General features: G+C 42.9%; 3 protein-coding genes across 7 annotated transcripts in view; 1 reads left to right on the forward strand and 2 right to left on the reverse strand.

Moving 5' to 3' along the window:
• ino80 (INO80 complex ATPase subunit) overlaps positions 1-6721 on the reverse strand; it is a 44027-nt gene extending 37306 nt beyond the window's left edge. For 3 of the 5 annotated variants that reach the window (XR_014699450.1, XM_084560498.1, XM_084560496.1), the window contains exons 1-15: positions 6614-6721; positions 5292-5359; positions 4382-4571; positions 3959-4116; positions 3751-3818; positions 3397-3543; positions 3167-3287; positions 2880-3085; positions 2699-2752; positions 2355-2558; positions 2055-2259; positions 1632-1699; positions 1347-1550; positions 904-984; positions 366-461 (exon numbers count right to left, since the gene is read on the reverse strand). Coding sequence is in view for 4 of the 5 variants with exons in the window: in XM_084560498.1 (XP_084416624.1) it covers positions 366-461; positions 904-984; positions 1347-1550; positions 1632-1699; positions 2055-2259; positions 2355-2558; positions 2699-2752; positions 2880-3085; positions 3167-3287; positions 3397-3543; positions 3751-3818; positions 3959-4116; positions 4382-4533 (1764 nt within the window). In the remaining variant the exon portion in view is untranslated. Of the gene's footprint in view, positions 1-365; positions 462-903; positions 985-1346; positions 1551-1631; positions 1700-2054; positions 2260-2354; positions 2559-2698; positions 2753-2879; positions 3086-3166; positions 3288-3396; positions 3544-3750; positions 3819-3958; positions 4117-4381; positions 4572-5291; positions 5360-6483; positions 6570-6613 lie in introns of those variants that run through there. The other 2 variants (XM_084560499.1, XM_084560497.1) reach the window with 2 other exon arrangements.
• A 496-nt stretch (positions 6722-7217) lies between these two features.
• vps18 (VPS18 core subunit of CORVET and HOPS complexes) lies at positions 7218-12814 on the reverse strand. Its single transcript, XM_084560774.1, has 9 exons — positions 12394-12814; positions 12125-12266; positions 11877-11968; positions 11213-11463; positions 10575-10928; positions 9183-10445; positions 8894-9103; positions 8440-8676; positions 7218-8196 (listed from the first exon to the last, which is right to left on the reverse strand). Exons 1-9 carry the CDS (start codon positions 12494-12496, stop codon positions 7900-7902), a joined length of 2949 nt encoding a protein of 982 aa, XP_084416900.1. The 5' UTR covers positions 12497-12814; the 3' UTR covers positions 7218-7899.
• A 509-nt stretch (positions 12815-13323) lies between these two features.
• On the forward strand, positions 13324-15935 carry rhov (ras homolog family member V). Its single transcript, XM_084560041.1, has 3 exons — positions 13324-13652; positions 13786-13844; positions 14151-15935. The coding sequence occupies exons 1-3, from the start codon at positions 13448-13450 to the stop codon at positions 14595-14597; spliced, it is 711 nt and encodes a 236-aa protein (XP_084416167.1). The 5' UTR covers positions 13324-13447; the 3' UTR covers positions 14598-15935.
• Positions 15936-20737: the final 4802 nt, after the last annotated feature.

Genomic DNA, 20737 nt, shown 5'->3' on the forward strand with positions numbered 1-20737 from the left:
GAGAGTTATGCATACTATGGTGCGTGTGTGTGTGTGCACTCAAGCATAGCTGGCATATTGATGTGTTTGATAAATGATTTTTAGCCTACACACAGTCTGTCAAAGGCCAGTGAAGGCATGCAAAAAGATTTTTTGAGAACAGCTACCGAGCAAAAGTATGAACAGTTTAGCAGTCATGCCTTTACCTAAACAATATTACAATACTGCCACCTAATGGAGAGATGATTTCATCTCTCATCACATTGTTTGCTCTACAGTAGTTAACAGAACTAAAACTGGAGTGGGTCAACGAGGTGAGCAGAAAAAAATATAACAAGTAGATGTTCATGTTGGTTTGCTCGCTCAGTAGTATTATCGATTCTCACCTTGAATTTGGGCACAAAGCGGGTGAACTCCTGATGCCAGTTGTTGAGCGTGGATGCTGGAGAGATGATCAGGAATGGACCCCAGATGTTGTCTCTCTGCGCCGGAACAGAATAAGAGAATGCACAGTCAGCCGCTGCAACAGGAGGTCTTTGTACGTGCATGTCTAAGCAGCACCCAATAACAGGAAGCCCTGGAGGAACGCGCCATGCATCTTCCTGTCAGCGCTAGTCGACTGAAAAGATCACATTTCCCCTGAATTCCATTCTTTTTTCACAGCTTTGGAGTTAAGAGACCAAAAGATCTAAAGAGCTGGCAAATCAGCTATTCACAGCTATGAAATTACTCATGACTCATTCAGTGAAACGTTCCAGCACCTGCAAAAAGCCAGAAGCTGGGGACGCTTTAAAGGATGCAGGTGCACGAAAAAAGGCTGCCTAATACGTGTTTTCGTAAGTCAAAGACAATAGTAGAATATTCCATAAAGTGTTTCAAAAGTGTGTGGTGCATGAAACCTTTTGGCCCAGTCCTCTCTCTCACCTCCGCTAGGTGTGCCAGCAGGGCAATACTTTGAACGGTCTTTCCCAGTCCCATTTCATCTGCCAGGATTCCATTGATTCCCTGCAGAAATGAGAAGAAAACAAAGGAAATAGCTTTATATGTGAACAATAACTCAAAAACTATTACTGAATCACTGAAATGCCAAATAAACATCCAGCAATGAGGGTCAAACGAATAAGAATCCCCCAAATAAGAATGTGTGTTTTAAGTTATGCATAGCGTGACCAAAAATCAGTGAGCAATGTATTGTTCAAGAGGCTTTACACCATAAATTCTTAAATCTCCTTTCAGCAATCCACACCCCTAGCCACAAAACATGATCATAATCCAAATTTATGACAGAAAATCTTGGAATATAAAGAAACTACATTTTGTCCTGGAAAATGAGACAGCTCCTTGGTGTGAGAGAACGATATGGGTACCTGTTCGTAGAGGTTGGCCAGCCAGTTCATGCCTTTCAGTTGGTAACCCTTGAGTTTTCCGTTGAAGATGGTTGGCTGAGGAATTTCTTCGCCTGCGTGGATGGACGGGTTTGAAAGGCTGTAGCTTTCTCCAAACCCGGAGCCGACGGCTGCGTGTAGAGATGCGCTGCGGCTGTCTTTAGCCTCCTCGTCAAACATTCGAGTCTGGAGGGAGAGATTTGGAGATTACCCGCGGTGTAGATGGAGTAGTGTGAGTGGTATACGTGCATCTCTGCCTCCACTTACTCTCTCTTGATGAATCTGGTAGGCCTCTTTGGCATTCCTCAAGGCCTGGGATTTGTAGTATTCACTATCTGTAATTACAAAGAACCGTGTTGTGCATGAAACCGCTGGATTCTAATTCAATCTGATATTTCATCCCCATATACAAGACTAATTCTGACCAAAGTACTATCATGTATTTAATCACATGAATCAAATGAATTGCAGAATACACCATGAACAAACAGAAGACTGTAACGGATATAGATGTTTAGTTAACAAACTGCCCCCTAAATGTCCTGTTTCATCCTTTCAGTAGTTCAGCAATTAATATAATGACATGCACTTTGACAATACTTCATCATTTCCTCAGAGAAAATAATCAATAGTGTGTTTCAATGACTAAGTGGTCCAGTAATAAATTAAGCTTGATTGGGGCATTCATACCATAGTCCTCCTGTCCCATGTTGACCATTACTCCTCCTCCAATGTCTATCTGTCTCTGAGCTGCAGTGTCTTCAAGCTTTCTCAGAATTTCCTCCTGAGCTGTATCTCCTCCGGGACCTCCCACGTTGGCTTTACCACTCATAAAATGCGCATATAGCTCCGTCTGGGTGATGAGGAAATTCAGTTTACGCTGCTGCCGCTTGGCCTGTTAGAGACAGAGAAATAGCACATGCAGAAAATCTGTCACCATCTCAAATTTTTAAAACCACACGTTAAGGGTCTCCATAGACAACTTCCTACCTCTCTCATCTCTTCGTCTAGTTTACGCTGTTCCAGGGCCTCCTTCTCTGCCCTCTTGCGGTGCTCCTTCTCCACTTTGTCATACTTCTTCCAGTAGAGCATCATCTCCTTGGTAAGGCGTCTGGCGCGGGGTAACGTCTCCTTACAGTTCTTCTGAGCCTGGATAGCTGCGCGGCGGACCTCTCGCATGCACTGGTGAGCCAGCTGTGGCAAACGCAACAGAGTTTACACTTCATTCTTGTCATAAAGAAGGACTAAACCATCAAGTCAAGTCAACCACTGATAAAATGATTTTACAGTGTCATTAAATATTCATCTGAACCACAGTCGTAAACTTTACTTACCTTTTTTGCATTGGTCAATACCAGGTTCTTTGCAGAGGTCTTCTGCTTGAAACACTGCAAAATATAAACAGGATAGTACATGTTAAGAAGTGAAATGAGCCTGAAACTGATGCGACTACCCAAAACCTGCAAGAAAAGTGCATGTGCATAAAGCTTTGTACATTTCTTTATGCAAACTGACCTTAGGTATCTCCTTCTTTGCGATGGTTAGCCAAACCTTTCGTCGCCGTGCATTCAGCTGCTCAATAGTGAGATGTTTTTTCTTCACCACGGGCAGAGGAGCATCATGGGAAAACTTAGCAAAGATCTTGGTGACATAAGCACGCTCTTCATCTAGAAAGTCACCCTCCCCCCGTTTCTTCTTCTTCTTGACTTTTTTCAATTTGCCTTAAAAGAAAACGCCATTAAAAAACAATTACATAGTTATATTTCCTTTGTCAAACTTACATAATGACAATTTTTTCCTACCCTTAAATTTCTTTTCATCTTTGATTTTCTTTTTCTTTGGGCCCAGCAGGTGACGCTGTTGCTCATAGAAGGGGTCATGAGTAGACAGGAGTCCAGTGCTGTAGTACTGATATTGGTGAAGCTGCAGGAATGATTCACATGAATGGATACAATGATGACACAATTGAAACATATGTCATTAATATTCTGAATATTAGTAGAAACTGCCTTTATTTGTGTGTGGGTTGTACCTCCCGGTCGGAGTAGAACTTGCTCTGATGCTGCCTGGTGAAACGGTGCAGCCTCAGCATGTCATGGAGCTCCTCCCGAGACAAGCTGAAGTCATCGTCATCAGAGTCTGTATCTGAGTCGGTGGTGTCGTCGCTCAACAGGATATTCTGCAGGAGGATATGGGAGGAATGTGGTCAAAGGAAGCTGATGGTGTGAAATACACAATGCAGTGTGTGCACAAAAGGAGCCGTGAAATTGTCTAAACAAAGGGAAGGGAAACCATTAATGGAATGGCTGCAACTAATGATCTTTAAGTAATAATTTATCAGGCAATTGTTTTATCTGTTCAGTGGCATATTTGTCATTGTAAATACCTTGAGCCATTTCCTATTCTTCTTCAGCTTGGAAAAATTGTAGAGGCTTGTTTTATCTGCCTTTTGGTCTGCGAAATTTAGAGGGAGAGAAAGACATCACATAAATATGAATGAAAAGATAAATGACACCAGTGTGGGTGTACCTATGTAGTAATATGTGATCAACATGAATAAAAGTCTTTCTGTATATACAGTGTATGTATCTTACCTTTACCTTGTAGAATTACTCCATTGGGGGGCTTGCCATCTGTCAACACATCCCCTTGCTCACATGACTCACTCTTCACTGTCAAAGCTGTATGCTGAGTGGAGGGTTCCAGGGACAGCCCTGTCCCCAGTGCACCATCACCGTCATCGCTATCATCACTACAACAAGATAAATGTGTAGCTGTGAGGCCAGTATTTGCATCACGTATGTGCTATATCTATTCTTCTCTCGGATGTGTGTAGCAGTAAATGTCAGAGAGATATTGTATGTGTGTAATGTAAAACAGTTGCCAAATAGCAGATCAGATATACAAACATTTGATTTTTGATTAAGGCACAAAAGTACAGTTTGGTCAAGATAAGATGGGAGATTTCTGAAATACACTTTGGTGTGTGACCACCTTCAACTCCCCTTTGTCTGTACCTGGTTATGTCTCTGTTGAAAACAGTGGCAGTCTGGCGCAAAAAACTGTCCAACTTTAGGGATCTTTCCAAGCGCTGCAGGTAGAGAGGTTTGGCCAGGCCAGAGATCCCTGATGGCCCAAGCTCCAGCCGGCCACCCTGCCCCGACGCCATGCAGCAGAGACCTCTGCCCTGCAGAGCAGGACCTTTTACTGGAGAGGTAAGTATCGAAGAAATAGAAAGCACGTGAATCTATAGGACACGCAAAGCTGTGTTGCTTTGAGGTCTCCACCTAACACACAGGAAGAAGTCGAAGCATGACGCTTCATACAACTTAAGGGAACAGTAAATTGTTCATTAGGTTTTATAAGCAGATGCTGAGTTTTGTCTTCATTTCCCCAATCCAGATTTTCCCAGCTAGTCTAGGACAAGGGGGACACTCACTACTTCTAGGCTGGATCAATCACTGCCCACATCTCAAATCTTGCGTTAGAAAAATAAACTTGTTAAAATGTTGAAAAGGATATTCACTCTCATCTTGCTTTAAATAGTAGGGGAAAGGTCCCACAGATAAGGCACAGATGCACCCAGTCTGCATCTCCTTTGTTATGACTAGCTGATTTCTAACAAGGCTCTCTCTCTGTAACCATGTCTAGGGCAGGTCGTACTGTATGAAAGTGACTGTAACTATTGGCAGTCGATTCTGTACTTGCTATAGTGCATGTATCGACTCCTTGCCGCAAGTAAAACTTTTGAACGAGACTCCAGTGACGCAGTCATTCTTGATAAAATAATTTTCCAAACATTTTGTCATCGTACGAAAACGTCCATTTACTGTAAACACAAGGCTACCATCATTCAATACACTAGAATGCAATGAGGTACCAGTAAACAGACCTTTCTGCAAAATAAAGTACACGCAATGAACCTACCTTCTCAGTAAAAGATGGCATTGTTCTTGTTTCCAAGATTAATAATCAAAGGTTATAATCAAAACCCCCTACAGAAGAAAAAAAAACAGTTACACACACACTGATATATAAATGGCAATAATACTGTTTATGGGAGGAGAGAGTTTGGTTTATTGGATTATAATAACAGTGTGAGTCGTGATTTTAAATCCAAGACTGTGTAAATCCAATGCACAACTAGCCTGTTAATGGAAAGGAACATAATTGTAATGACTCTGTCTCTGAGGTGAGTTTTCTTGTGTTCAGGAATGATACTAATTATATACTATTTCACATCAGCTGGAGGGACAGAATTGATCCATCTAAACAGCTGAACTATACTCTTTATTATACTAACTCTGATATTATTTCATTTCTTTGTGAACAGGTGGTTGTTTTGACAGTGCTAGTCAGTGCTAATCTTAAATGAGTTGTGCACAGTAATTATTCATAAATAAATAATCGTTACATTTTCACTTGACTTTCTGAGAGTTCACAGCCTCGTCTGAGGGATTACCAGGGACTCACAAAAAAAGACAAACAATAAAATGACCAATTTTAAATGACAAAAAAATTTAGACTTATTATTTTATATAATATTTAAATGCCTCTGCTATCTCGCCGTTATGTTATGATTTGCTATATAGCTAGCAAACCTAGCCTAGTTAGCTAGCAAATTCAAGCTAGTGCTAGCGAGGCGCTGCTAGCTAACCTTCGACTGAATGTAGCTTGCAGGCTAACGACCGTTAGCTGCTTCTCTGTGTCAGCATAAGCAGCATTACCTCCTAGCAGTCACAGTAAAGGGTCAAGGTACTGGCACACACACGCTTTGCCAGCCTTCTGATTTATGTTACCCTCAACAAATGTATCAGTTAGCGTAGGTAGCATTCCTGAACATGTAGCCTTTGTTACAAGACAACTACCTTCTTGCAATCTCGTGTCTAATGTAGCTTTATCAAAAAAGCTAGCTAGTTAGCTTATCAAATAGTAAACGTTGTGACAGAGGTCCTCGCACACCATTAATATGAAGTATTCAAATCGGCTCTGTCTCTTTAAGGCCACCACCTCCCTGCCTAAACAATGTATTAAGATATGATATCTGTTTAATTGCAGTTCTTTAGCTTGCTTGTCGCGATGCAGCGACAGCAAGGCCCTCCGCCCGCGCCTCTCGTACCCTTCTTGCGGACACGAGCAGGGACTCGGTTGCCTGGTGAACGTATGATCCCCATCTTTTAATTCTTTCTCCCTCCCGGCCATCTTCCCCATTGCTCCTTCGCCATAACAACCACCATGGAGTCTCTCACCTCGGCCCCGTGTCCCCCTTTGAGTCTCTCTCGTCGCTGCTGCCGACTCTCGGTTCTCTGACTCCAAAATGGCGGTTTGAGGCGCCGAGCGAGTCTGTGAGCTTTGAGTCGGCAGCAACAGCAGAGAGGCGGCCACTTTCTGTTACTGAGAGAGGAGAGACACGACGCCATGGCGAGGGTACAGCAAGGAGCAGGCGTTATAATCAATCGCAGATAGAGGGCCGCTAGCCTTTTTATGTCTCCGAAGACACGACTGTGACAAAACACCTAACTGCATCTTTCTCTAATAAAGAGAGATTCTCAGCCAGTATGAGAGCCATTTTGGCCCGTAAATCTACAAATAACACAAATACATCGATGAATTTCCGATGTCGATTGGTAGTGTCTGCTCACTGCGAAGATTACCGAGCTACGTCTTACGTCACGAGAAGGAAACTCCGTTTTAGGTAAAAATGTGGCAGCTGGATACCTACACAAAACTTAAGACTGTTATGAAATTGTTCAATAATTGTATGTTTCATAACCCCCAGAAAAAAAGTTAAAAGTCCATACTTATAGTTATGCAAACAATTTTTTACACTTATATTGATGATTATGTGATGTACTGCAAATTACAGTAAGAGCATAGGAGTGGTAGTAATCCTAAACCTAGGCCTTCCACTTAAACTGCAATTTACACCAAAACAACTGTTACATATATTTCTTCTCCTGTCCATGTGCTAGATGAGCTCCACCAGGGATCTGAGAAACCTTGATACACAAAAATGATTTGTTAAATATTTATTACACTTTAAAACAAACAGAACAATCAGCCTCTCAAAACTGACAAGCTTTAATGGGCCACAGTTAAATTCTATTTGTCTGTGAAACAACTTTCCCCAATTTAACTGTTGGATGAACACAGACATGTGGATAGATGGAACTGCGCTACAGTCACAGATACTGTTTGAATGCATGTTATGTTTTCAATGAGCCAAACAAGTGCGTAATATAATGCAGTTAATGGATTAAATAAGTATAGTGCAGTTCAGGCACATGTATGCAATATTTGACATCACGTAGACTATTGTCCACAATGTCCGTTTTTCTTTAGATAGTGCAAAGTTTATTAAATTAGCTCCAAATAGTGACAACAAAATAAGTGTATTGTAAAGAGCTTTCAGCAGTAGGCACAACCAACAGGCGTTCAGGGGAATGATTGTATCCACTCCAATGGATGACGCGCTTTCACCGACATAAAGAAGGTGGCCTTTCATGTCTCTTTCACGCTGAGAGAAGACCCGTCTTCATAGCCAGCTGGATTTCTCCTCCTCAAATTTCTGAGGGTCAATGAAAGGCTTGTCGATGGTTTTGATCATCAGTTCGCCGCAGTACACGCACTCAGATGCAATGATGTCATCAATGTCCGACTTTAACTGCTCCCGGCTTGTGCCGGCGCTGCCCTTTCCCAGACTGGAAGTGTCTCCTTCGTCCTTTGGCACTGAACGGTGGCGAGATTTGGAGGACAGTGTGGTTGCAGCCAGCTTTTTCTGCAGCTCCTCCAGGCGATTTTGCTTGTAGGTTGACAGGTGAGGGGTCACTTCCTAGAGGGGGGGGGAGAAGAAAGGACACATGTGTTCATATTCATATTTTTGCAGTATACCTGTGGAGATGGTCAGTCATCCAGGTCATGGTTTATCCATGTTTTTTGAATATCTTTTGCAGTAATCTGAAATACAAGATCACTACATAGAAAATTAAAGAATGTGTGTGGCACGTATTGACATTTTCAAACTACTACTTCATAGTATAAAATACCAGTATGGAAAGATTTTTCTGCGAGTTACCTGGAACAGGCAGTCATAGTGGAACATGTGACCACAAAGGAACAGATAGAAGGGCCTGTTGAGCAATGGGAAGTCACAAGCAGCACACTTCTCTTGGGAATCCACTACGCCGTACTTGTTCCTCATTTCCTGGATGTCTTCTCTGATACGTTTGGCGCTCTCTGTGGCCTCCTCCATTTCCTGCTTCAGCTCTTCAATGTGCTGGTTGTACTCTTCCAGAGAGCTGCAGATGGCCTCCTGAGAAACCACAATGAACACTGATTTGAGGCATGATTTGTGTTTGTATATCAACAATACACTAAGCTTACTTTCTGTTTAGATTCAGAATCTACGGCAATCATTAAGAAATGCTGGAGGTAACCTAATGCATGGCAGTAACGGACTAACACCTACTTTTACCTCATGATTCAATTTACTGAGAATACAAAGTAAAGGAATTCATTCTGTTCCAGACCTTAAAGTGGTCAATGGTGACAAAGTCTGGGAAAAAAGGCAGGATGTCTTCAATCTTGAGCAGGTTGCAGCTGGACAGACAGTTCATGGCCTTCTTCACATCTTTCTCCTCCTGCACCACGTGCCTGGCGATCTTCAGCCACAGCTTCTTCCTCAATTCCTCGTCATCCTCAGGCAGGTCAGCACAGGATTTAGCCAAGTCGACATCTACCTATGGACAATAAAACATGTTATTTTTGGCAAATTCTGGTAGAATTCAAATGCACCGCTGATAGCACAACATCACTTACTTGTAAAGCAAGATCCACTGCCTCCTCATAAAGTTCCATAATCCTATATACCAGGACACAGGCCTGGAGGTAACCATGCTCTGCACACAGCCTGAGTGCATACTTTAGGTCATAGTGGATCTCTGAGGTGTGTGTACCTGCCTGTTTCAAGTACAACAACAAAGAGTCCGGCTTATACTTCGCATACAGCGACAGCAGGTAGTTATGGATGGCCTCCTCTGTCACATTCAGCTCATACACACAGAACTCCATGTAGCGGATGGTTTCACTGATCTGCTGCGTGCTGCCCATTTGGCTGTAGTTCATCAGAGCTGGGATGAGCTTCTTAGGGTCCAGCCTCTTGCCCATCTTAATCCATGCGTCCACCACTTTTTTGGGGATATGCTGCATGAGGACAGGGGAGAACTTGTAGAAGAGCTTCTCATCACAGTGCTTGGCGAGCACATCCAGAGCATCACTGAAGTCGTCATGCTGGCAGTAGTGGGATATCACTCTTTCATAGTCCTGCATGACAACTGAGAAATAAACCATGTCGTCCACGTTGCCGTGGCTGGCCAGCAGGTCATAGATGGTGCTGCGGTTGTTGTACAGGCACTCCTTGTGCTTGGAGCTGCTCATGAACTGGCGGAACTCATCACGGGTTTCCTGGAAAATGATGGTGTTGCCGTCGCTCTCTAGCTGCCCAAGGCGGTTCAAGTAGAGTTCTGCTAGCCAGGTGACCAGCAGGGTGATCTGCGTTCTCTCACTCGGTTTCAGATTGTTTAGCTTCTTCAGTAAGAACTCCTTCAGTGCCTCCTCTTGTTTGGCTTCTATGAACTTAAGCGCTATCTCTTCAAAATAGTTCTGCGTTAGCGCATAGCATTTGGCACTCTCCAGGTATCGCTTATTCTGGAAGCAGTGCTCCGCCTCCTTGGCCAGCACCATGTCCATGCACTCCGGCCGGTCACGGCAGTACTCCTTGGCCAGATCAAATTTATTCATGCTCATGTACATCTGCCAGACGTCCCTGGCCTCACGCTGGATGTGGTACCGGAAAACTGCTCGCTCAGAGTAGATCCACACCAACCCACCAGCTGGATCTTTGATCATCTTCTTAAGGGTGCCAAATTTATCTGGGAACACATCCTCATACACCACCTGTCCATTCAGAGTGCAGATGGCCTTAACTCGGTCATGAAGCAGTAACAGGAAGTGGAACTGTGTCAGCACAATGGAGATGGGCTTGTTGAGATTAAAGTCAATGTCCGAAGTGAATTCCCATACCTGTACAAAAGCAGAAAGTATGTAAAACATAAAGACAATGACAAAAATGGTGAATATGAAAAGGACAGAATAACTATTATTGAGATAAATACTACAAACTTTCTTTCACACTCACAAACAGGCATTTACCTTCACGTCACTCAGCAGGGAATCAGGCCTGACGTAGTCCAGCTGGCCATATAGAACTCCATTACCCATCATCCATGCAAACGCCTTGGGTGACGTCCGAAGCTTCGAGGTGTAAAAGGTGATCTCGCTGTATCCCATGTTGGCTGGGAACTCCTGGAAACTAGGCAGCAGGTCCTGGTTCTGGTTGAAGATGGAACTGAAGCCTTGCTGTTCCGAGCCCTCGGCCACCTTACCCACAAACTGGAACAGGCGTTTGCGGGTGGTGGCTATGATGAAGTACTTGTTCTCAAGGCCCCGCTCCACCTCTAAGCAGCATACTGGGGCAGGCTTGCCATCCTCCTCCAGGAAGTGGACCTGCCTCAGAAAAAGAATATGCTGTTGTTTAGTTACATGTCAAGAGGAACTTCATATTGTGAGCAATGTCCATTTCATGGTTAATGTTTTAAAAATGCCTGGTTAAACTGTACAGCTCCCTTATTTAAAACATTGAGACATTTTACATACCCTAACTCTGATATCTGATATACACCAGAATTGCTTCCGGCTTTTATTCAAAGTGGTGAAGAAAGTGTCTAATGACATTCATAAATGTGTCCAAAACCAACTGCATTGCTATAACTGAGCCAGACTTTTCTGACCTGTTTGAAATACTGATCAGGATTGTTGTTGAACAAGCTGCCCTCGTTTGCAGAGATCTCAGCCTCGAAGATGATGCCTTGGCTGGTGCCAACCAGGATGGGTCCTGTGCTGGTCTCATTGCCCAGCAGCTTGTTCCAGCCCACGCTCTCAATGAGGTGGCCTCTCCAGCGGGACAGACTGCGCACCTTCTGCGTGTTCCTGTTGAGGTACAGACACTCACTGGTGCTCAGGCTGATCAGCAGATGGGAGCCTGCAGTTGGAAAATATGAAGGAGGAGATAGCTGTTGTTGTTAATACGTCACAACAGTGACACGGCTTCGGTAATCTGATAAATAATGTAGTTGCACTGGTTGTGCAATTAGTAGAAATGTGATATGAGTATTCAGTATATTTTTGCATTAATCCAGGCTAAATCATGGTAGTGATGTAGCTAGTAATAATCCCGTGCATTTACAGAATGCTACTGAATAAGCTCAAAATACCCACTAAAGGTAAATAATGCAAAGCATAAAAGAAAAAATGGAATCAATGGATGTAAGAGCCTATAATATAATAATATAAAATACGATACGAGGCAAACTCACAGAAAGTCTCATATAAATGCTGGTAATTACTAGTAATGTGTCAGAGGAATAACTGACTAGCCATTGAAGCTTTTCTCACCAGTGGGGTCCAGGAACAGCTTGTGCACTTTACTGTCATCTTTCCTCCCTAACTCCGTCTGGTTGGGTTGATCTGGCTTGGCCAAGTCAATCCTGTACAGAACAGAACCGGAAAACATTAGTATCAGCATCTACATTACAACTCCTAATAGACAACAATAGATGAGTACTAGTCACAGTCATTAACTTGAGCTAATCCACTCAAACCAATACAACACCAGTGACCATTAATGCAGTGTGTTAACTTGCCTCAGAAGAGTGTCCTTTCCCAGACTCATGCAGAGCTGATTGTTGCAGACCGAGAGATGGTTTATCTTCTCGGGGGGTGTAAAATCAATCCTCTGCTTGTTGAATATCGGCTTCTCTTCCTCAAGTCTCACGTTCACAAAGCCTAACGTGAGGAAACAAAACTTGTGTCAGTGAAAGCACACTGTCAACTAAACGACGCCTCAGTCAATGTTTATAACGCATGAATTAAACAGATGTGCATGTAGCTAATGAGAGAATGGTGAACCTACCTGAGTGCGTTATCCCGATGTTAGCAGTTGACAGACGGCTGTGCTGCTGTGCACTTTGCCTGCTGTTCTGAGAGTCCTCGTACTCGTCGAGAATAGAAGCCATGTTTGCATTCAACTCAACTCAAACCACCTTATTTCAACAGCTTCAAATATTCTCAAGATAGCCAGATAAACAAACAGACGAAAACCTAGAGCGTCATGTCCAAACGGCTAGCGGCTAGCTAGCTATCACAACTTCCAGCGGAGAAAAAACTCACTCACTTCCTGTCTACACGTGCGTCTAAATCGAGCATAAATATGTACAACATATGCGCTGCAGCATAAACGTGAGGAAATACAACATTTCAATCATTCGCACTGACAAAGCAGCTAGCTTAGCTTCAGACAGCACAACACGGTGCACCCTGGAAATCAGGTGACACACGGAATCATGTGACTACTTTGGGTGTTGTGCTTCGTTTAGCGCTAGGGGGCGCAGTTCGTCCAAAATAAAAGTGACATGCACTGGGAATAAAGGCGCAGAGCAAAATATAAATAACTCCTACAGTGCGTGTTTTTTGTCGCAATACGTTATTATATATATATATATATATATATATATATATATATATATATACATAAATTTTAAATATGTTTTATTTTATAAAAACAAAAAATAGGAATTTGTGATATTATACAGTTAAATCTTGATTGAAGAGATGGTAATAATAATATACTTTAAATATACTATAATAGTTTAATACAATATTAATAACTTCAGTTTAAATATGGATAGTCTGGTAATATCTATCTATCTATCTATCTATCTATCTATCTATCTATCTATGTCTTTCTTTCTTTTCTCGGTGGGAGTGTCTATGCAAATCACAACCTGTCCAGCAGAAAGTTGCCCTAATACGTCCCTCCCCGCACATGTCGCCCGTCAGTCAATGCAGGATAGTCATCCCGACAGTATGTAAGAGACAAGCCTACTACTCAGTCGACTCCCTATCTCACAAACACAGAAACAGGCAGGAGGAGAGTTTGCAGCCAGAGGTTTAATGCTCTGCCCGACATGCCACCTCACATGGATTACTTTTACCACGAGTCCCGAGTCCCTTCCGCTTACGGGCTGACCCGGGAGGACGAGCTGGATCCCGATGTCATCAGCTGTATGCTGGTCGGAGACGGAGCCGTCGGGAAGACAAGCATGATCGTCAGCTACACCTCTAATGGATACCCGACGGAGTACAAACAGACTGGCTTTGATGTCTTCTCCGGTGAGTGATTCAAACTTAACTCATAATTTTGTTTCAATGGTATTTTGTGAAAGTTTATCTTAATATTGAGTTAAGTTAAAAGTTTGATAATAAGTAAACGCTTGATTGAAACTGACTGATTCCTTTCCAACAGGTCAGGTCCAAGTAGAAGGGTCCCCAGTCAAAGTTCAGCTTGTGGACACTGCTGGACAGGTATGACTAGTTTGTGTTTTTAATAATAAGTGATATCAAAAAATTAATGTAGGTTGATTATTTTTTTTTTTTAGAGTCTTAAATTCTTTACATAATGTTAACCAAAATTCAAAATGTCTGATACCTATGCACAGCCTCTATTCTTTCTTAATATGTGACTCAGTATAAGTTAGTTTCACTTTGAATGTTAATAGATGATCTTTCCTTTACACTTTACTGTTTCAGTCCCTTTCACTCATTCTTTTTTCACGCCTGTACAGGGCTTGTTGGTCACGTACCCATGTTATGCCTTCATGTTCCTTGCAGGAAGAGTTTGATGGATTCAGGTCTCTGTCCTACCCCAACACCGATGTCTTCCTCCTGTGCTTCAGCATGGTCAACCCCACGTCGTTTCACAACATCACCACCAAGTGGGTCCCAGAGATCCGGGCCTACAACCCCTCCTCGCCCATCATTCTCGTGGGGACTCAGTCGGACCTGTTGCTGGACGTGAACATCCTCATCAACCTGGACCAATCCAATGTCAAGCCGGTTCTGAGCTCACGGGCCCGGAGCATGGCGGAGAAGATCAGAGCTGCGGACTATGTGGAGTGTTCATCACTCACGCAGAAGAACCTGAAGGAGGCGTTCGACGCTGCCATTTTCGCTGCCATTAAGAACAAAGCCCGCAAGAGCAAGAAGAGGAGGTTTTCTGACAGGCGCACTAAAGCCTTCTCCAGGTGCAGCTGGAAGAAGTTCTTCTGCTTCATCTGATTGTTGACCCTGTGGGTTGTGGACAAAATTTATTATTTATTTAACATTTATTCCATCAGTTTATCATCCTTCCTTGTTAAATGTTTGGCTTCCTATGTCTGGGATACCAAATGGGGAGAGGGACACAAAGACATGAGTACAGAGAGCTTTGGGAAGTTAGTATTGCAGAGAGGACTCTGCGTCATCTTTAGCCAGGGTCTGGTTTCACACTCTATCAGTCTCATTCAGGACAGCTCTGTTGTTTACACTGTATTCAAATGTTTCATTGTTCCACAGCACACTGAGTGGATTGAGCCTTTAAAGGAGGTGACCATATAAGCTGCTAAAAGGGGAGAGGAAAGCCAGGCCATCATGTAGAAGCTGTGAATTTCCATGGTGTGTTTGGGCTACCAAGTGCAGCCTTTAATGTGAGGAGAAACAGAAAGTGTCAGGACAGTGTTTGAGCAGACGGGCGTTAGCCACTTCTCTGCTGTATTCTCGCTGTCAGGCTGCTGCAGCCTATTTATATGCAGGAGCTGCAAGTTCAGGTTGCAGAGTGAGGAGCTGCATTCTTACCTGTGTGTGGAAGCTCCCCGGCTGGTTTGGCTGGGTGTTTTCTGCTCTTCGAGTAAGTCATCTGACTAATGCGCAGTTTATTTTTAATCATAATTCTATCACCTGTCATGATATGATGCGCGTAATTGAACAAAGCACGTGGATTTGCTGGTGACAAATGTAATTGCGCTGTCTTAATCTTTCATTTGGCACAGGAACTTGTTTGAAAATGCTCCTGTGTGAGGTGAAAGGCTGCAGGAGAGCAGGCTTTTTGTTCCCCTTCCTTATTGATCTGCATTTGTAAAAGCAGGCACTGCAGGAGTCTTGACTCCCACCCTGCATGTCCTCCCACCACCATCATCAGCCTTGCTTTTTCATTCGCCCCCTTTGTTTATATGCTCAATACACTCCTTATCTCCCCTGCAGCCCTGTGTGAACAGAGTCAGAGAACGTTAAACAGCCTCTGTGAGAATGTAAGTGTAAAGTAACACACTTAAAAAAAAAACTGTGCACATGAAAGTCATATGTTGCACTCCAGTGTATTCATATCTGGTGTGTATAAAAGTGTGAATGAGGCCAGACTGTACTATGCTTCTTGTGGAAGTCAACTTAATATGTATTCTGTTTGTAAAAACAGTTCATTTTGTAATGTGTATGTATGTACATGAGATATTAGATAAGACACAACATTTAAAATCATTAACTTACTACTCTAACGTCATTGTCACTGATCTGAAAACATCTTCTGCTCTAACCTGTGTGTCTGTTTTACATGGCGGCGTGATGTGATGCAAATAAATGAAGTGTAACTTTAAGCTTCTGTGTGACATATATTTTTAGAACAGCTCGCCTGCAACGTTATGACTGCGCCGTTCACAACCACTTATCACGTCTTACAGTCCCAACTCATTTACGCCGAAGGAAGAGATTTTAAAAAGCACCGTTCCCTGTGGGGTGCCTGAATGGTCCTCCTCGCCACACCAGGTACTTTTCCTGAACCACCTCTGTGTCCAAACATATGATAAGTAACCCTTAGCCTCTTGCTGTGAACTGGGTCGACCAGTTCTAATGCAATCCACATGGCTGTTGATGAGGTTTGGCAGTGCCATGCTGTGACTGATTGCCGTGTCTGATTGTGTCTTTTTTTTTTTTCTGAATGGCCTGGGAGACGTGGCATTCACCGGCGAGTGATTGAGTCAAATCCACTGATTGAGAATAAACAGCAGCGGCGGGATAGTTTATCACAACAGTGGAGTACAGGACATTGTTCTTTAAACTTAAAAATATCGCTGGCTTTGGGCCGGAAGGTGTGACTATGAAAACTTCTTTTTAAAAAGGTCTGTCATGTTTGTTTTTGGCCTGAGCCAATGAAAGGTGAACAAGGATGGAGGGTTGTTTGCACAGAAAACTGAAGCGAACTCGACAGGGAAGTACGGACCAGAGAGGGGTTACAAAACATTCAGGGACCTGACAGCTCAGAGCATGGGGGATGAGTCACAAATGAGCGAGAGGATAAGAAAACACACACTCCCCCCCCGATACCTCAGCAATCTGTTTGGCATTAGTCAGTGTGTCGTCCATCACACGGTGGTGATGTGTCAGGGTTCTGTTTGAACGTCTGCTATGAATGAGTTGAAGTGGGACATCCTGCGTCTGGGTCTGCTGACCTCGTACGGAGAGGTCACAGAAGGGAGCTGTTGTTTTGTCATCGGACACAAGTGGACCCGCTATGAACTTTGATTTGTCTCTAAGGGACGGGTTGGTTCCAGCCATGACAACTGGAAACAGTTGGTACAACTTTATTCTGGGAAGCAGGCATATGTAAGGGTTTAAAGCTGCTGTTATAAATATCACACAGTATATTCATAAGAACATCTTTATATTTCAAAACATGACTCACTGTGGCTGATAGGAGACCTCTCTTCAAATGAAGATCCCACCAAGCAGTACCTAACTCTGCAGCTACCCCTAGTTCCACCCAATATTTTTGTGTCTTTCAGGTCATTGTTTTAGTTTTACTGTTTCGGTTTACTCCCAACTCTCACATCGTTTGAGGATCTAGAAGTGCTAAAAGGTGACCTGTAAGGTTCCTGCTCAGCACCAAACATCAGATAAATTTCTCAGCTAACTATAAAACACACAGTAGCAGAGCATTTAGGGTCTAAACACCATGCTTTCTGCATCAGTGTGTTTATAAGTGTCAGCAAGTAGTACTGTGTTATGTAAGTTTTGTCATCTTGACAACTACTTAAGCGCACCGACAGAAGATGCGGTCAGAAAACAGCTTGTTTTGAGCAGACACTGTGTGAAGAGATTGGCTGTTACCCATACCTTTACAACTTAAATTCTCTTGAAATCCTCCTAAGTCCTCCCTTTGTGATGTAGGGAAGCAACAGACACACAGCCCAATCTGTGACTAGCTGCTTTGCTTTGGTGTGAAAATCCTGTTGCTAAAACGTGAGTCATGACCAGTCTGTGTTCCACATAAAGAGCACTGATACTCACAATAATACAATGAAAACCTGTGCATGTAGCATGCTGGTTCACGTCCTATATTGTAATATTGAAAGCTGCCTGATTTGAATGTGCTTCCAAAAAACAAAAAAACAAAAAAAAACAAAGGTTTGCCTTTCTAAGAGTTGGTGGAGACCAAAACAGAGCTAAAAGAGAGTGTGCTTCCCTGTAACTCATCACATGGACTCAAAAAATGATATATCAAAAATGCATCTGCGCATTGATGACCAGATGTTACTGGTTGCAAAAGAGGCCAGCATAAAAAAATGATTACCTATTTTACCTCCAATAAAGTTATTAATACAGTCTGTTTTAACTGGTCTGGTCTATAGGCCATATATACTTGATTCTTGTGAACACTTGTACATTCTGCAGCTCTTTTTTTGCATGTTTATGCAAAATCTATACATTTACTTTTTGATCATCAACATCACCTGACTGCTTGTGTTTCTTTCAGCAACAGACTGTATTGCTGTTCTGTTTTCGTGTACACAGATTTAGCCATTAATTTACTGAGTGCACTGCGGTTCTGACTAGTATACATTGCGTCTCAAATTAGGAAAGCAAGACTTAATATCTAATTAACTGAACATCTAAAAGTAAACAAACATATCCTGAAGTTCTCCGTTGTTCAGAAGCCCTGACAGGAATCTAAGGACTCTGAAATCTAATAACTGTGTGAGGACAGATGAAGACAAGGTAGCAGCCCTGGGTCAAGCTAGGCCATGAGACTCCTTTGAAAAACCTACTTGAACGTCAGTTTTAATTTATAACTCACTTACACTGAAGTCAAATAAAACCTTGCCATTCGTTTAAAAAAATAATAATTTTAAAAAAACGAATGTGGTTATGGACAAGCCCTACTGCATGTGACAACAAACACTCATGGCTGATGCAAACACAGACATTTACAGGTTGTGCAGTCGTAGTTATAATGACTTATTGAGCAATCATGAAGGCCATGTTGGACAGGTTTTTGGTTCCCAGGAGTTGCTCTCGTTCGCTTCTCATGGTTAGTCATCCACCGTTCTCATCTCTTCACTCAGGGCAGGTCCATCTCCCAGGATCCCCTGCTTCTAGTGATTGTGTCAGAAGTAGTGAACCAGCTCTTCCTCTGGCTCTGGGCCAGTTTCGCTCTTGTTGGGTTTCAGTCAAAGCCTGGCAAGGAGGCCTGGGAATCAGCAGGTGCACCAACAGGTCTGCCTGGCTACGGACAAAGCCTACTGGCTCATATTATTATTGCTGCTCCTCGGCCATTTGAATTGGCAGTTATGCTTTGGGACTTGGCATCACTCGCAGCAACTAATTCTCACAGACAAAAAGCTTTCTGTTGTGATTTTGTTGTCATTGTTGTATCGCACCCTGTAACGTGATTGTGTATTTCTGAGAATCCATGACATGACACATGACAATATGACTGGATGTGCTTAGAAATGACCCACACCTGAAAATAACTTGCATTCAAAATTCATTTTTATAACAACAAAACTGTCAATGACAATAATTGGAACATCTGGCAAAATAAAAAAAAACCTCCCAGTGTTTCTGTCAAAACATAAACTGTCAGTTTCGATGGTAAGCAAAGCCAGCAAGAATCGTCCCAGCTCGTGAGTGTGCCTAGAGGCAGCAACGATTACTCCTGTCCCACAGTCAACAGCACAAGTTGAATAAGAAACAGCAGGCGCTGAAGTGCAAACAGCCCCCGACGTTCTCATACAACGCCGAGAGCAATCGGAAGCCACTGCTGATTTTTGCATAGGAGCACTTTAATGCCATTCCAGGTGAGCCATTCAACTCATTATCAGACGCAGTTCTGATCGTGGTCACTTTAGACCTGTATCTTAATCTGCAGTCGTCAACAGGCACATAATGACTTCAGAGTGACCGTCAATGACTGGTCCTGATCAAAGTGGTGCACAGCTGAGGTACGCGCAGCTTCTGAGACGAGACAAATGATCAGATGATTACCACTTCAAACGGGCCTCGTCCCAAGGCCCAATGACCACACAAAGACGCAGGATGTTATCAGCCCTCCACAGCTCAGGTCACCAAAGGATACTAAAGCAGGGAAGAAGGAGTGAAATCAATAGCTCACTTTATAGTGGGAAACGTGTATTGCAAGTTGTTTTAAGCGCGTTCATATAGTGTGACATTTATTGCTTGACTTTATAACACCACAGTGATTATATTAAGTGACAGGGAGCATACATAGAAAACTCGCAATTCAACAGCCATGCAAGAACATGATACAAACTAATAAATGCAAAGAAGAATCAATACATGACTTTCTGTTTCTTTATCTAAAAAAAGAGACAGAAATTTGATTTAGAATTAAATCCTTGCTATATATATTGTGTGCATATTATAATGCACATCACACATGAAAGTGCTTTGCCATTTTTTTGCTCATCATTTGTGCAGACTATATACTTTGATGCTGCACTTTATTGTTTCCAAGCTTGCTCCCATGATGAAACACAAGACCAAAGTCTGTGGGGTCTTATCAACATACTGCCCCTCACAGCAGGACACATCTGCCAGACTAATCACCCCCAAAGACCGCCAACAAATGACTGTACTATCTTTCAGAATAGAGAGTATGGATGAGTGATCTTAACGCCTTCCTTCTGATTTAAATTAAAAGGAGTCTATCTGTGCTGTGAGAGGTCTTGAGTGTCTTGGTTGGGGAGCGGCGCGACTCAGCGTCATTACGATTAAGTGTGAAATACGCATCGGTTGTGGATTAAAACAGCAGATTCAGATTAACCGATGTGGTATAATTTTGGCTCCTCAGATAGATATTATACTGTATATTGCAACACTAAGTCTGGTTTCTTGCTGTTTATCACGTTGCACCTTATCTTCTGTTGCGGTCTGGGGTTGTGACACGCAGGTAAAAAGAGGACTGTTATTGAATATTACCATGTCTGTGTTTTTGAAATCACAGTTTTGGAAAGTGACAGTTATCCCTGTTTAGGAGGGAATCCTGAGTATCGGGAAGCCTGTGACTTGATTGGATGTGAGTCTGTGCACTGGGTGTGTCCACGTCTGGGAATCAAGGGGGTGAGGTGTTCTCACAGTGGCGCTGGGGG

Source organism: Chelon labrosus (genome assembly GCF_963514085.1).
Source record: "Chelon labrosus genome assembly, chromosome: 14".
NCBI lineage: Eukaryota > Metazoa > Chordata > Actinopteri > Mugiliformes > Mugilidae > Chelon > Chelon labrosus.

Coding starts and splice junctions, on each gene's coding strand:
- rhov (XM_084560041.1), top strand. CDS start 13,448: ATGCCACCTCACATGGATTACTTTTACCACGAGTCCCGAGTCCCTTCC. Junction 13,653..13,785: donor TGGCTTTGATGTCTTCTCCG/GTGAGTGATTCA, acceptor CCTTTCCAACAG/GTCAGGTCCAAGTAGAAGGG. Junction 13,845..14,150: donor TTGTGGACACTGCTGGACAG/GTATGACTAGTT, acceptor TGTTCCTTGCAG/GAAGAGTTTGATGGATTCAG.
- vps18 (XM_084560774.1), bottom strand. CDS start 12,496: ATGGCTTCTATTCTCGACGAGTACGAGGACTCTCAGAACAGCAGGCAA. Junction 12,267..12,393: donor CATCGGGATAACGCACTCAG/GTAGGTTCACCA, acceptor TCCTCACGTTAG/GCTTTGTGAACGTGAGACTT. Junction 11,464..11,876: donor GCTGTTCCTGGACCCCACTG/GTGAGAAAAGCT, acceptor TTCCAACTGCAG/GCTCCCATCTGCTGATCAGC.